This window comes from Asparagus officinalis, chromosome 7, assembly GCF_001876935.1.
Source record: "Asparagus officinalis chromosome 7, Aspof.V1, whole genome shotgun sequence".
In the NCBI taxonomy this organism is placed as follows: domain Eukaryota; kingdom Viridiplantae; phylum Streptophyta; class Magnoliopsida; order Asparagales; family Asparagaceae; genus Asparagus; species Asparagus officinalis.
In genome coordinates this window covers 144,953,316-144,967,611 of record NC_033800.1, presented here as the reverse complement: position 1 = coordinate 144,967,611, position 14,296 = coordinate 144,953,316, and the positions used below count along the sequence as shown (strand labels likewise).

The following is a 14,296-nucleotide window of genomic DNA, read 5'->3' as shown; positions in this document are numbered from 1 at the left end:
CACGGAACTTGACTTCAAGTCCCGAGAAGTTTCTTAAGTTTTTTGGCCAAAATCTACCCAGTTTCAGCCTGAAACCGAGTCGATTTTGACAAATATGTTATAAATGAATCGTTTTTTACAATTTTTTTTAAAAATGGATCGATTTTTAAATTTGTCCTCTTTCGATCCTTTTTTCCCTAGCTATTGAAGCGAGGATGAGGGTGTGGGCGGTGTGGGATCCTCTACTAATGCAGAGTGCCTCTTAATATCTCCTAATGCATCTTCATCTTTCATTGCATAGTATCTCCTCGTATTTTGTGCTTATGCACAAAATGAAAGGTAGAGATGCATTAGGAGATATTAGGAGACACTATGCATTAGTAGAAGATCCCAAGCCGGTGTGGGTTGGCCCGCACGATTTTATTATTTATTTATTTTATTTTGGATATTAGGCCCTTAAATCATCACTATTTTTTATATTCATTTCTCAAATTGCATTAATATTATTGACACTAGTCCCTCGGTTGTTATTGCTGCGGAAACCCTCAACTGCATGATGAGGTTGGGACTAACTATAGGTGGCAAATTACCAAAACGCTCACCCCATTTAATGCTTTAACTAAATATTAGATCAACAATCAAGAAAGGAAGTGGTAGAGTAGAGGAGGACTTCTTGTCATATCTTGAAGTGGATTGGGTTTCTTCTTCTGCCGTTGATCCACTGTTATTTGCATCATTGAAATTAATGGGAAAATTTTGATATGTTTTTTTTTTTTTTTTTTGCTTTGGCTCACGGTTAGAGAGAAAGAGATAAGTTCAGAAGGAGAAAAGGGATGCGGGTGGAGAGCATGGAGTGTTTTCGCCATTAAACAGAGAAGAGAATTGGATTTCTCGATGTGCAGAGGCCGTTGGAGAAGAAAGCTATGAAATGTGTAAGCGTGAGGGTGACGCTACAGGCACACCCTCTACAACACCTCCGGTCATGCCCCCTCTCCCTCTACAGTGCAAGGGGGCCCCACCTGAGATTTTTTTAAAAATCTCAGGTGGGCCCCTCTGCACTGTAGAAGGAGAGGGGGTGTGACCGGAGGTGTGGCAGAGAGTATGTCTGTAGTGTTTTTCTAAGCGTTATAGCTGTCCTTTCTAGGAAGAAGTTAAACTTAACAAAATATTCTCCGTTATTTATAAATTCACCTAACTACATAGACTAGTATCAATATACTAATACAATTTGGGGAAGTAATATCAAAATTAAAAAAATTTGGGGGAGTAATATCAAAATAGTGATGATTTAAGGGACCAATATCCAAAAACTAAATTTTTTAGTTTTTAAAGATTTTTTAATTGTCAAAACAAAGTTTTTAAAATTTTTTAGTATTTGCGAAGGCTAACCTTTAGGGGGGGTTGGTTTTGAATAAGTATTGTTTAAAATGTGGACCTTATTCCTTGAAATTTTGAATAAATGCTAAGGGATCATGATAATTTGAGGGTAAAATAACAAAGTACTTGTATATTAAGGGATATACGCGGGGAAAAAAATTATAATTGAGCAGATTAATTTGTTTAGGGGAAAATTTATTTATTATGTTGTATCTGTTTTATTTTCTTTTAAATCAAATGAATGACAACATATTAGAATTTCTCAAAATTATCTTCACAATTATGATAAGATAAAATAATTTATCTTGTCATTTTAATAGCAAGTTAAACGAATTTTTCTTTTAGTGATTGGTTGGTGTTATGGTAATTTACCATTTAAAGATGAAGATATCGAAAAATTATCTGCATAGGCGTAAAAAATCTATGGTCCAAACTAGCTTAGAGGCCCAAAAGCCCAGCCAAGAGCAAGTCTATCGGTCAGCCGAAGACGAGTCATTTTTTGACCAAGGGTCATCATTACCGACTCGAAGTGTGGGATCAGTCGGTCCCCCGTAATTAAGACGACTCCTCGAACAGACGTCTCGACCATACACTCGATCCGAAGCTCACTCGGCTGTCGGGTCGGGAAATCATAAAGACAATCCACGAACCGACCCGCCTTTACTAAGGGGATGAGATCCAGCTAAGCTCGCTTCAGATGTCAATCAGCACTACAGCACTGATCAGTCCTATCAATATCTCTGCTCTGACAAATCCCGTGCATAAGACGCTTATTCTACTTACAAGTCATTTCCCAGAGATCACCATGATGCTCCCCTAGGCTCGAATGACTTCCCCTCCAATCACCAGCCGCCATCTGGAGGGGGAAGAACGACCAAGCAGCTGGCCTATCCTCTGCCCTGCCTCATCTGCCCGCCATCTGGAGGGGGAAGAACGACCAAGCAGCTGGCCTATCCTCTGCCCTGCCTCATCTGCCAAATCCAGGATATTGAGAAGACATTTCTCTCCTGTACTCGAATGACTTCCCTTCCAATCGCCAACCAACATCTGGAAGGAGAAGGATGACTCAGCAGCCTGTCTGCTCACCCCTCAACCGCTTGCTGTGCATAGTCAAAGCCAAAGGGTCAAACTCTCAGAGGCGACGTGCTATAAAACACCAGCTGACTTGACCGTCGGATGTACCACGAGGGAAATGAGCCCCGCCCTCCTACGGGTTTCTTCTCGTTTGTGCAGAAGGATCATGAATTCCAGTCTAAGAATCAGACATAAAGTCGGAGGAGGAATCAGCCTCATCTCTCATCCTCTCCCTATTCGCCGCTAGCGTGAAGACCAGAACCGCAACCCCCTCGACTGTGTGATATCAGACATCAACAGTTGGCTAATGTAAATTTGGACTTAAAATTACAAACTCGACATGATTGATGCTTTGTAGAACTAATTTAATCAGGACATAATCCTTGCATGAAAAGTGAGGGGCAAAAAGCTAGAGCATCACATAATTTTTAGAACCAAATTATAATTTCCAAACAAGACACAATTAATATCTAAGTTCCACGTGTCACCAATGCAAAGTAGCTGGCAGCTAGCACCTTTTAAAATTTCTAGAACTAAACTTAATTAAATACATTAAAAAAATTAAAACTAAAGATTACAAAAAATGGGGAGGGAAAAAAACATGACGAAAGGCCTGTCGGGCCCCCAGAATTAAAGGGAAAGCAAGTTTCATAACAATTTTGAAAATTATTAATTTGGGTAGAGGTGGCTTATTTATTAATAATAATAATAGAGTCTATTACTAATATTAGGAAAAAATTATTGATTAACCCAAAAACAATTTATATTTGCACCAGAAGAAGAGAGAGAGAGAGCAGAGTAAAAAGCGAAGTGTAGAGAGAGAAAGGAGAAAGAGAAAGCAGCAGAGGGTTTTCGATCAAAGAGTCATGCTCCCCTAAAGAGGTACTTCCTTCTTCTTCCTCCAATAACAAAATCCCCAATTATTTTATTTACAGATTTACCTTCTGTGCTGATTCTACTCTGAGCTCTGACCAAAACCCATCCTTTTCGATTCCTTCCGTATGATTGGGATGTTTTGGGAACTGCGTTTCATGGGGATCTGATTAGTTGTTTGTTTTCTTTGTCAAATTCATGTTTTTTTTGGTTATTTGTGGTTTGATATTTGGGATTGAATTTCTGTATTTAGTTCAGGTCTGTGATGATCTGGGTCATGGGTTTTGTTCATATGCTTGTTTTTTGGATAATTTTTAGTTGATTTTAACTGAGGTTTGAGTTATGTATCTGATTCTGATGATTTTTGTCAACTTTGTAGAGAGCTTAACTGTTTCCTATTTGCTTGATTTGTTTGGGGGAAATTTGTTGAATTTTGCAGTTCTGCATGCTGGTTTTGGTGGTTTCTATATTTTTGTGTTTATTTTGGTAATAAATATTCATTTGATTATTTTGGTGTGGTCTTATTGTGATACTAGTTGATATTGCTCATGAGTTTCTTGCATATAAGCTTTTGTTTGCCTGCTATTTTTGTTTGTTTTTAGCTGCATGTTTGATTTTACTCGGTTTATACATTGGTTGCAGTTTTGCATTTATTTAAGTGTATGTTTAAGGTTCAATCACTTTGGATAAGCTTATTTTAACTGCATAGTTGGTTCCTGTGGTTTCTTATATGCTACTGAGTTTTTTTTTTTTGAAAAATAAAGTTAGTGTCAGTTTATTTTTATGATTTTGATCCATGCATCAAAATCATTGAAATGTCATACTTGTAATTTCTAAACTGTCATAAAATCTATGTCCATATATCATATATGTAGTTAAAGTATCATTTAAGTATAGGAATCAACATTTGTAGTTGGTAAATCCCTGTGTTTGCAGATCGGTGCTTGCATGTATTTTTAATATTATTTTACTCATGGTTCGCATTCATTCTTTTAATTGGCAAAACTATTTGCTTTCTTGAAAATTTTCTTTAATCATGTATTTATGCAAATTTTGAATTATTTGAAATTGACATATAGCACATATGTTTTAGAAACATTTACAAAATATTTAATTCTAACGAACAAAGAATCCAACTAATGTTTGCCAACATTGAACCTTATTGTATTTCCGTATTTGTGTGCATAGCGTGTTTTTTTTCCTGTTTTGTGATTTGAGTATGTGCTATGTTCATTTATATGTTTCTTTTGACGAATCTCTGTTTAAGCTCTATTGGGTCTAATAGTCAGTTAGCATGTTTGATCGTGCTATAGCAAAACTTTATATTTATATTGCATTAGACATCTGATGTAATGATCCATATATAAGAAAAAATTTGATGTATGCGCCAGTCCTTATTCGAGAAGGTACCATATGGTGCCAATTTTTCTAGTAAAGGTGATAAAAATGGAAGGACTGTCCTCAGGATTACATTAATGGTTGATGCAATGCTCATTATGATTTGCTCCTAGTTATGAACTGATTTTTATTTTTTACTTTTCGCTTTGTGAGATGGTAGGCATAAATAAGTTGGTGGGATTCTTCTTCATGTTCTGTTATATGCATTATATGATTAGTTTTTCTCTTAAGATTGAAAAAAACATTTTTGCAAGCTTATTATTTTCTGTACAATGTTTTTAGTTTATACCGTTCTTTAATCAAATGCATTCATCTTTGCTTCCCATGCTTTTGACATAAATTCAAGTTTTATGACTAGACTATTTGTCATGCTTTCTGAGATGTCATATGAAGCCTTCTAGTGTTTGATGATTGTATCTTCTTAAACTAAATGCTTTCTGAGATGACATAAATTCAAGCTTGTACTTTGTACTTTTTCATGTTTGCAAGCCTGACTGCTAGGTTGTTAAGCATTCATTAGACAAGATGGATTACACATCTGTCATGGAAAAGCATTTGTATTTGAATGTATTAGTGGGAACTTAGTTCATATTGCCATATAAGTCTACTGTTCTATACTATTATTTAAGCACAGCAAAATATTTTTTCTCGCTAAAGTAATTTTTTCTGAATACTGTAAATAGAAGACTCATTAATTTGCTTGTCACTAAACCTCCTTGAAGAAAAATATTATTTTAAGTGGAAATACGTCGTAATGGTTTGAAGTATGTATTAAATGTTTCAGTAAGTACATTATTCTTCTACAGGCATAACTTGGTTTCACTAGTTGCAGCTGTAGCCTGAGAGCTACGGAGATTTGTTTCCCTATTTGAAGACTTGAAAAATCTAAGAATCTAGTTATGTCTCTGGAGCATGTGGAGGGTTTTGAAATGCGAAATATCGGCAATAAGGATTCAAAGGAAAGCTCAGCCTATTCAACACCTAATTGTGTGAATTTACCATCGTGGTGGAATTCAAGTGCATCGAATTATCCACCATCTTATCCTAAGAATTTGTACATGAACATGGACCCTCTTGCACCACAAGAAAATCAATTAAAGTATTTGGGCGCTCATATTGCTGATCAGGACTCCTCATCCACTCATTCAAGTGATCAATCACACCAAGAATTGTCGGGTTCTACTGAAAGCAAGAGTCAAGGACAATGCATTTCTGCACAGTCTGGTATACTTTCCAGTAACATTATCTTCAAAGTTTTTTAATTACTATGATTATGAGGTGCATATCCTTTCTTACTTTAAATTCTGTAAATTGTTTGCACATACTTTTTCTTTCGTATGTTGGTATACAGGAAAATAAGGTACTATGGAGATCTTAGCATGCTGAACCTTGATTTTGCTGTCTTAGCTTTATTCCTTTACATCATAACTTCTGTTTTCATTCTAGTTCTTTATGCAATCAGATCATGTTTCCTTGTTGCATGGGATAAATATTTTCCCTCTGGTACCTACACTGCTGTGTTCTTTAACCATACAATTTTCATATACACAATCTTTTGATTAGAATTATTGATGTATGCTTCATTATACTTTATCTATTTCATTGGATAAATAGTATTACTGTCTAGTGTGCTGTGTGTTTTAACTAGGGGTGCATTCGGTCCGAATACGGCTTGGATATGGTGCCTACCATATCCATATCCGCTTACTCATCTTGGATACGGATATACCTCGGTAAGGAAAATTCATATCCATATTCGCTAAAATCGGATACGGTTACAGATATATATGCAGATATATAAGCAGATATGCATGCAAGTACAAAATGGATATGAGAAAGCTAGATAGTGTTGAGAAAAACATAGTTCATGTAATGCAAAAGAGTTCGTTAATATGTTCATTATAACTGAAAAGTTAAGATTAGACATATTGATCATCAAAATTAACCACAAATCCATAATCTAAGCATTATAACTGAAAAGTTAAGATTAGACATATTGATCATCAAAATTAACCACAAATCCATAATCTAAGAATCGAAACTATCGTAAGAGTATGACTAATATGTATTCGGATATTTCGGATACGGATACAGATATTTCACTATAAAACCATATCCGTAACCATATCCTATCGGTTATAGATTTGAGTAACCATATCCGTATCCGGATACGGTTACGGATATTTCCTCAGATACGGATACGGTTTAGCACCCCTAGTTTTAACCATTCAATTTCCTCATACACAATCTCTTGATTTGAACTCTCAATGTTGTCTAAATGAACCAACTATAAGCCAATTCGTGCATTCTTTATCCCTGGGCATCATTTATTGCTGTCATGTTTAAAGCTTCCACTTGACCTCCTTGCTGGTATCTTTTGCTTCATGAATGTGAGCATACGTTCTTCTATCTTGGTTACCACAGTGTTTGTACAAGACTGTAATAGATCTGATATTTCTTCCGTTATCTTTTTCTTAGGCAATGAGGACGCATTTGAGAGGCATCTTGAGGGTCACTTAAAGTCGGCATCATCTTCTGGAGCTCCAGAAGTGGCTTTACCATCTGCCAAACTTGATTACAACCCATCTATTGTAAGTTATCATAAGGGTTTTTACATGAAAATCACCTTAACTTTTGTCCAAATTGATACTTACCACTCTTCTTTTTTATTTTTGATCAAAACCACATTTACTTGCATTCATGTTTGCAATTTCACATCTAATTGATTTTTCAGCTTAAAAAAACCCTGAACTTTTGAAAATACCCTCACTCAACACGTGCAAAATACATGTGTTCCAATTTAAAAATAAGGGGGTTTTCAATATTAGTCCCCCAAATCTTTCATATTTTGATATTAACCCCCCAAATATATCATATATTGGAATTAGTCCCCCAAATCGATGTCGTCCTTGCCGGAGGGGGCTATGGGGAGGTCGAGATCGTCAATTTTTGCTCCTTAGGTAGAGTTTTGAGAGTTTTTTCTTGGATTGGAGGGCGGGAGGGATAGAAAATCAAGGGGAGGTGAGGTTAGGGTTTGGGGGAGCATTGAGGGAGTGTTTTCTTGGATTGGAGGGCAGGAGGGAGAGAAGATAAAGGGGAAGTGAGGTTAGGGTTTGGGGGAGGATTGAGGAAGTGTTTTCGTGGATTGGAGGGCAGGAGGGAGGGAGGATTGTGGGAAGGTAGGGTTGGAGATTGGGGATTGGGAATTGGTAATTAGGGTTTGGGGATTGGGCTAGGGTTTGGAGATTTGGATTTGGAAATCCATGGCTGTTTGTGAGAGAGCGAGAGCATGAGGGAGAGGGAGAGGGAGAGGCCCAGGGCGAGGGTGAGAGGGAGGGAGGGTCTAATTTCAAAATATGAAAGATTTGGAGAACTAATATCTAAGGAACCCCAATATTTATAATCAATTAAGAAACACATGCTTTAGGTTGGGGGGTAAAATGGGAATTTCACACCTTTTTTGAGCTGAAAAATCTATTAGATGGGACATAGGAAAGATGGTTTTGATCAAATATAAAAACCAAAGATGGTAAGTATTAGTTTGAATAAAAGTTAAGGAGGTTTTCATATAAAAACCCTTATCATGATGCCATAAAGCTCAGAATGGGCTTTATTTATCATTATTATCTGGGTTCACATGATCATTTGAGTTCAGATATTTTTTAGTATGCTTATGCCTAATGGTAGTTCTGATGTTTGCTTCATAGGCTTGCATTCCATATCCATATACTGATCCATACTATGGGGGAGTCCTTGCTCCTTATGGCTCTCATGCTATTGTAAGTTTGTTTTATCCTTCTTCTTTCCAAGTTATAGAAGTGAAGTTTTTCTCTGTATTTTTTTGTTGTTCTGTTGGCATGTCTTTTTTGCTATTAATATCAGACTTATGTCTTCTCTCTTATTTGCTCATTCCCCTACCAATGGTATGTATAAAATAATGAAAATCTGTTAGCGAAAGATCCAAGAGCTTGGTATTAGGGTTCTCTTTCTGGGAAATTCTTGCTAACATGAATGGTAGTTTCTATTGTGGAACTGAATCTCTTGTACCTTAATATTGTTCATAAGTGATATAAGAACTATTTTTTTATTGTATTTGTGGAAATCTGCAACTAGTACACTTATCATTTGTGCTTTGAACTATGAAGCTGTTCTTGGATTCAAGTTTTGTTTCTTTTGATTTCTGTTCACTGTACAACAGGCTCCAAAATCAAATACTGAATCTATTCATGCATTGGAGCTGCTTTTTCTCTTTCTTCCGTTGTGAGCACACTTCTTGGACTTAAGCGCAGTGTAAAGGTTCATTTTTAACTGTCAAAGAAGAGGAAATGATCCTAGGCTATACACACGCTCAACACCTTTTACAGTGCACTACAGCATTGATTTAGGATTCAGGTTCTATAGTTGGGAGAACTACAAGCATGTGAGTCACTGTTAACATGTGCAAACACGACATAAAAAAAACAACCCCACCCCTCCCAAAAAAAAAAAACAAAACAAAACAAATGATTCGTCCAAACTCTGAGCTTCATCATAAAGGTCTGCAAAATTTCCTCTCTTTGTCCTTGGCATCATAGTTTGGGTCAGACCACCTACTAGATCCAGGTCGAATAATCCAAGACATGAACGAAAATACAGGTCCTTTTCCCTCCCTTCCTGCCTCCCTCCCTCCAAATAACCTCTTCTAGGATTTTCATTTTTTTATGATCAAGGGTAACCTCCTTCTTTCTGTTTATATTGTTATAAATGTCGAATATAATGGATCTTCAAAACAGCAAGTACATAAGCTCCTTATCTACTACATTCATAAGTGCTTCATAGCTCTGGACTTTTGAGGGTAAGCATTCGGTGGTAATGCTTTCAGCAGATAGTGCAATACGACTTTTGTTATGCTGACTGACAATTTGTTTTAGGAGGTGTTTTTACGTAGACTATCTGATTAGCTGTTTGAAGGTCTTCGTATATTCTGACTGGGTTGGGTTTTGGATTTTGACAACTGTTACTTACATAAGGTTTTCTGATACCTAATTCATTCTTAATTCTTTCTCTCTTAGTTCAACATACAAGTATGATATATTTTCCTGTTAAATTCTACGTAAGACGGTAAGAATTATATTTTTCTATATTATCTTAGTATGTTTCTGGTTTACTATTCCAAACTAACACCGTGCTTCTGCTAGAGATATCACATAAATTTGAGGTTATTGAAGTCGTTCTCTACTCTGGTTAAGATGTATTTTTTGTATTTAACATGCAGTTGACACCCATTGTTGATATAGCGTTATTGAATAATAACTACTAGGTGCTTTGGCTATTACTTTTTGGCCGCAATATGCTGTTTACATTAATTTGTAGATTTGGTTGATTTTCAAACTTAAATAGGCTAATCTTCAGGTGTCATATGTAGGGTTGTTAATACCACATGACCAAAGTTTTAAAGATCTGTCTTTGGATTCAGCTGAATGTCCTGGATTCTAAACTTGTTTGTCTTCTTTGGAATGTCCTGATTAAAACTCCACATGGATGTTTGGTTGATGAGCCTCTAGGTAAAAATAAATCATTAAGCATCTGTCAATTTGATTAATATATATTACCTGGTTAACAAATCCATTAAGTTCTGTACAATATTTCCTTTGGAATTATCTTGCTTATTAGTTCATGAATGATAGTAAAAAGAAGCTCATTATCTTCCAGTGAACACATTTATTTCCTCTTTTCCTATTAATTCATACGGGACATAAAAACGTGGCCAGAGTTTTGTGCAATTTAAGTGAGGATCCTAGAGTCTCGACAGTCCATCTTATTTTTCCCCTTCAGATAAATGGTTTTTTTAGATCAAGCACAATATTGAATTTGATTGCTGGAGGTACTATCTGAATATGGAAATCAATCAGGTGACATTAGTTGGAAAAGTTTGAGCTATTGATGGAAAATGAGATTATGTGAAACTCTTTAAGGAAAGCTGCAAACAATTTAAAATAGTTCGGTAGTGTGAATTATAATCCATCTGTTAACTATGATTCATTTTATCATTGCAATATGATAGATTCACCCCCAGTTGTTGGGAATGGCTCCATCTTCTCGGGTCCCATTACCTCACGAGCAGGCTGAAGAAGAACCCATTTATGTCAACGCGAAGCAATTCCATGCCATCCTTCGGAGGAGAGAGCTCCGTGCAAAGCAAGAGGCTCAGAACAAACTTATCAAAGGGAGAAAGGTGTGGAGTTATATTAAAGCACTTTCTGTTTTCTCGTTGTATGAAACTGATCATAAAATTCTGAATATCAGCAAAGTAATCCTGTAAAAAATGGAGTAAAAGGGAAGTCCTAGGCAGTTCTTTTTGTATAAGTATATACCAATTAGGAAAAGTGAGCAAAGAGGATTAGGGGTTGGTGTAAGAGAACTTGGTGTATTTGTAGCAGTGAACTTAATGGAGGAAATATCACTGAACAAAACTGAATAGAAGAATATGATTCGTGTAGTCATCCCCAAATTTTACGATAACGACGGTTGTTATTGTAGATTTGTAGTTTTTATATGATTGGTTTGGTAGAAAGTCCCGGGCCTCCACTTAGGTCAACAACATTTGTATTTCATCTGAGTTTTGCTCTTGCCTCTTCTTCTTTATTAATCTGAGAAGGGACTTTAACTTATCCTACTTGAATCTTTATTTTTCTTCTTTCATTTTATTTTAATTACGTCTCATGCTTTTCACAAATAAAACAACCAAAGATCTGAATCATGAGGAGTAGAAAAATAGTCATCTATGCTTCTCGTTGACTTCAAAAATGTTTAACAATAACGAATCCTTTATTTCAACCTTTTGGGTCAGCTATACGAACTATAATCTTCCATTCAGTTCAGACTACCTCTTCCACTAAGTTAATCATTATCACATCTTTCTTAATGGCTCCTAACCAAGTTCTATTAGACCCACGTTAAGTTCTCCTTTCCCATTAAGGTAAATTGCACATAACCCCGTATATATACCTTCTGTTACACTAAACCCCCTCTTTAACTAATGTAGTAGTACTTAGTACCCTTCACATGTCATTTTTAGAAAAATAAACTGCAAATAACATCATGTTTCTCGTGAATTGACGGGGCTAAGTGCTACTAATGAGTTTGTGGGGGGGGGGGGGTCTCAACTCTGGTATAGATGAGGGGATGTATGTGCAATTTACCCTTTCAGTTAATCATAATCTTGTCATTTTTCTGCTATGTTTAATGACCAGCTTGAAAATTTGTTCACATTCTCATTGTTTCCTCCAGCCATACCTTCACGAATCTCGGCACATGCACGCAATGAAAAGGGCTAGAGGAGTAGGCGGCCGCTTCTTAAACACCAAGAAACTTCAGCAGCGAACAGAACCATCGGAGAACAGAACCAACGCTGCAGGCTTAGCTGGCTCTGATGTTTCAAGCATCTCCAATGGCAATGGCAACGACAACGGAGGCTTTCATCATCATCAGAACCACTTCGACTTCAAATCCCACATCATGGGAAACGGGCAAAACAGCGGGCAGCATAGGGTTTCAGTGATGAGATAAATCACCGGAAATATTTATCGGGCAATTCATCCTTGGCTATGAATATGGTAGCTTACTTTGATCAAGTATATGTTAGCCACAAGTTAGGTGTCACATAGTTTAACTTCTGGGTTTTATTTCCATATAATGTATTCAGTGTTGAAGTAGTGGGATTCCTTTGTTTGGGGTATCTGAGTGTGTTCTCATACTGTTTATAGAGTTCTGTTGCTCAAACCTGTGTATCGATGGGAGTATCTCTTGCTTTTGTTGTCGCTTAGAACTTGTGGCGGTTGATAAATTGTTAGAATCTGTGTTACAAATTAGCATGTGATATTGTAGTGATTGTGATGGTTTTCTTTGAAAAATTGACATCTGGGTTATATTGTAGATAATCTGAATCAATTATATGTATGACTTATTCAGTGTGAAATTGTGTGCTAGCTGATAAATTGGTAGATTGTGTGCAACATTTTATGGATTGTTGAGAAAATCAGTACTCAAATGACAAAATAATATACATAGCTCCATTCAAGTGTTACGAATAGTCTCTCTCAGGTATGGAAGTATCATCTCCTTATTTTAGTGAATTTTTTTTTAAAAGAATTAAGTCTTAAGAAACTAACATGAGCTTTCTTTGTTTCTTCAAAAAATACAATAAACATTGTATAACTAAAATACCACCATGAACTCCTACTAAGTATTCAAATCTATTTCCCAATGAATAATATACAAGTAAAAACTAATCTCTTCACCATTAATTATTCTTTTCACTTAATCTACTTCAATTTCTCCAAAAAAAATTCCATGGAAACTATCATGAGTCCAAGGGACTGTTTAGTAACTCCTTGAAATGAGGCTCGGGTAAAACTGAGGTAACGTTGGCTCGTTTTTATCCAAAGTTGACATTTAAATGATTTTATTTTTCAACCATCTTCCCATTAGACCAAAACGAAACTAGTTTAGTTTAAAATAGAGCCATGATTGATTCTGTTCAAGTTGAGAGTCGTTGCCGAGTACACCCTAAGTTTCAGTGGATCAGCAAAACCCTCCTCCTTGGTCCTCTCATTGGAGCTTACGCGCAAATTTTATTTTATCTCTGAATTTTAAATTATTTATGGTGCTTAGTTCAGGTTAAATTTGGCACTTTTCATGTTGTTGGATTACCCAATTCCTTAGGAATTACTGTGTTAGTTTGTTCTTACAATATTAAGTCAATAGAATTCAATTATTATGTTCTTATAAGAGTTCTAGTTTAGTTTGATAAAAGTGAGTACTAACGAAAATGCCATAAAAACGAGAAGGCTCGCGGTTGCGTTCAGATCGACGGGCGTTGCGAGCGGAGGGGTAATGACCGCATGATACTGTAAATACATTTCTAGCTACTTCTAACCGAACACACACGGTTGTGTCCAAACTGACTAGTGCGGTTCATCCTACGAAAACACAGCCCTATTATAGATAAACCAGAAGAGATACGCATAAAATCATTGCATTATTCTTCGTAACAAGTCTATTGAGTGTTAACAATAATATATGCAAATGATTTGATGATTGATTTTTTACGACCATTCTTGACATATATTGGCAAACGATAAAATTCTCGAAATATTTTTACGACCATTCTCAGTGATCAAGCCAAACACTGTTTATATCATGTTATAATGTCTTGGGAGGAAAAAAAAAAGTTTCTATACAAGATAATTAAAAAAATAGAAATTATTTGTTCATTTTGCCAATGATTTCTCTACCGATACACCTATGTCAAATTCCTGGTAGTGAAGCGCGAATACATGTTAGCAGAATAAAATGAGATTTTACTCAAAATCAAAGCCAAATCTGAACGTAACTGATCATGCTACTTTATGCATTAGGGTGTCCCCCTCTTTGCTTTTGTCATCACCAGATTTTAAGCATTTAACATAAATAATGATAAAATTTTCTTCTTGCTCTCATGTACTTAAGTTATCACTTCTCATAGTTGATGCAGAATAACTTGACATGTGCTCTCGCTTGTTTAGTGTTTAACTTAACAATCATTGTATGATATGCTTCATTGTACATGGAAAAA

At 36.0% G+C, this 14,296-nt stretch overlaps 1 protein-coding gene across 2 annotated transcripts; it reads left to right on the top strand.

Moving 5' to 3' along the window:
• LOC109848907 (nuclear transcription factor Y subunit A-7-like) lies at positions 3,210 to 12,568 on the top strand. 2 transcript variants are annotated; one of them, XM_020418628.1, is made up of 6 exons: positions 3,210 to 3,312; positions 5,508 to 5,925; positions 7,180 to 7,292; positions 8,409 to 8,480; positions 10,745 to 10,915; positions 11,971 to 12,568. In XM_020418628.1, exons 2-6 carry the CDS (start codon positions 5,601 to 5,603, stop codon positions 12,247 to 12,249), a joined length of 960 nt encoding a protein of 319 aa, XP_020274217.1. In that variant the 5' UTR covers positions 3,210 to 3,312; positions 5,508 to 5,600; the 3' UTR covers positions 12,250 to 12,568. The 2 variants fall into 2 exon arrangements, with proteins under 2 accessions (XP_020274217.1, XP_020274218.1); XM_020418629.1 differs by having other exon boundaries at positions 3,230 to 3,312; positions 5,534 to 5,925.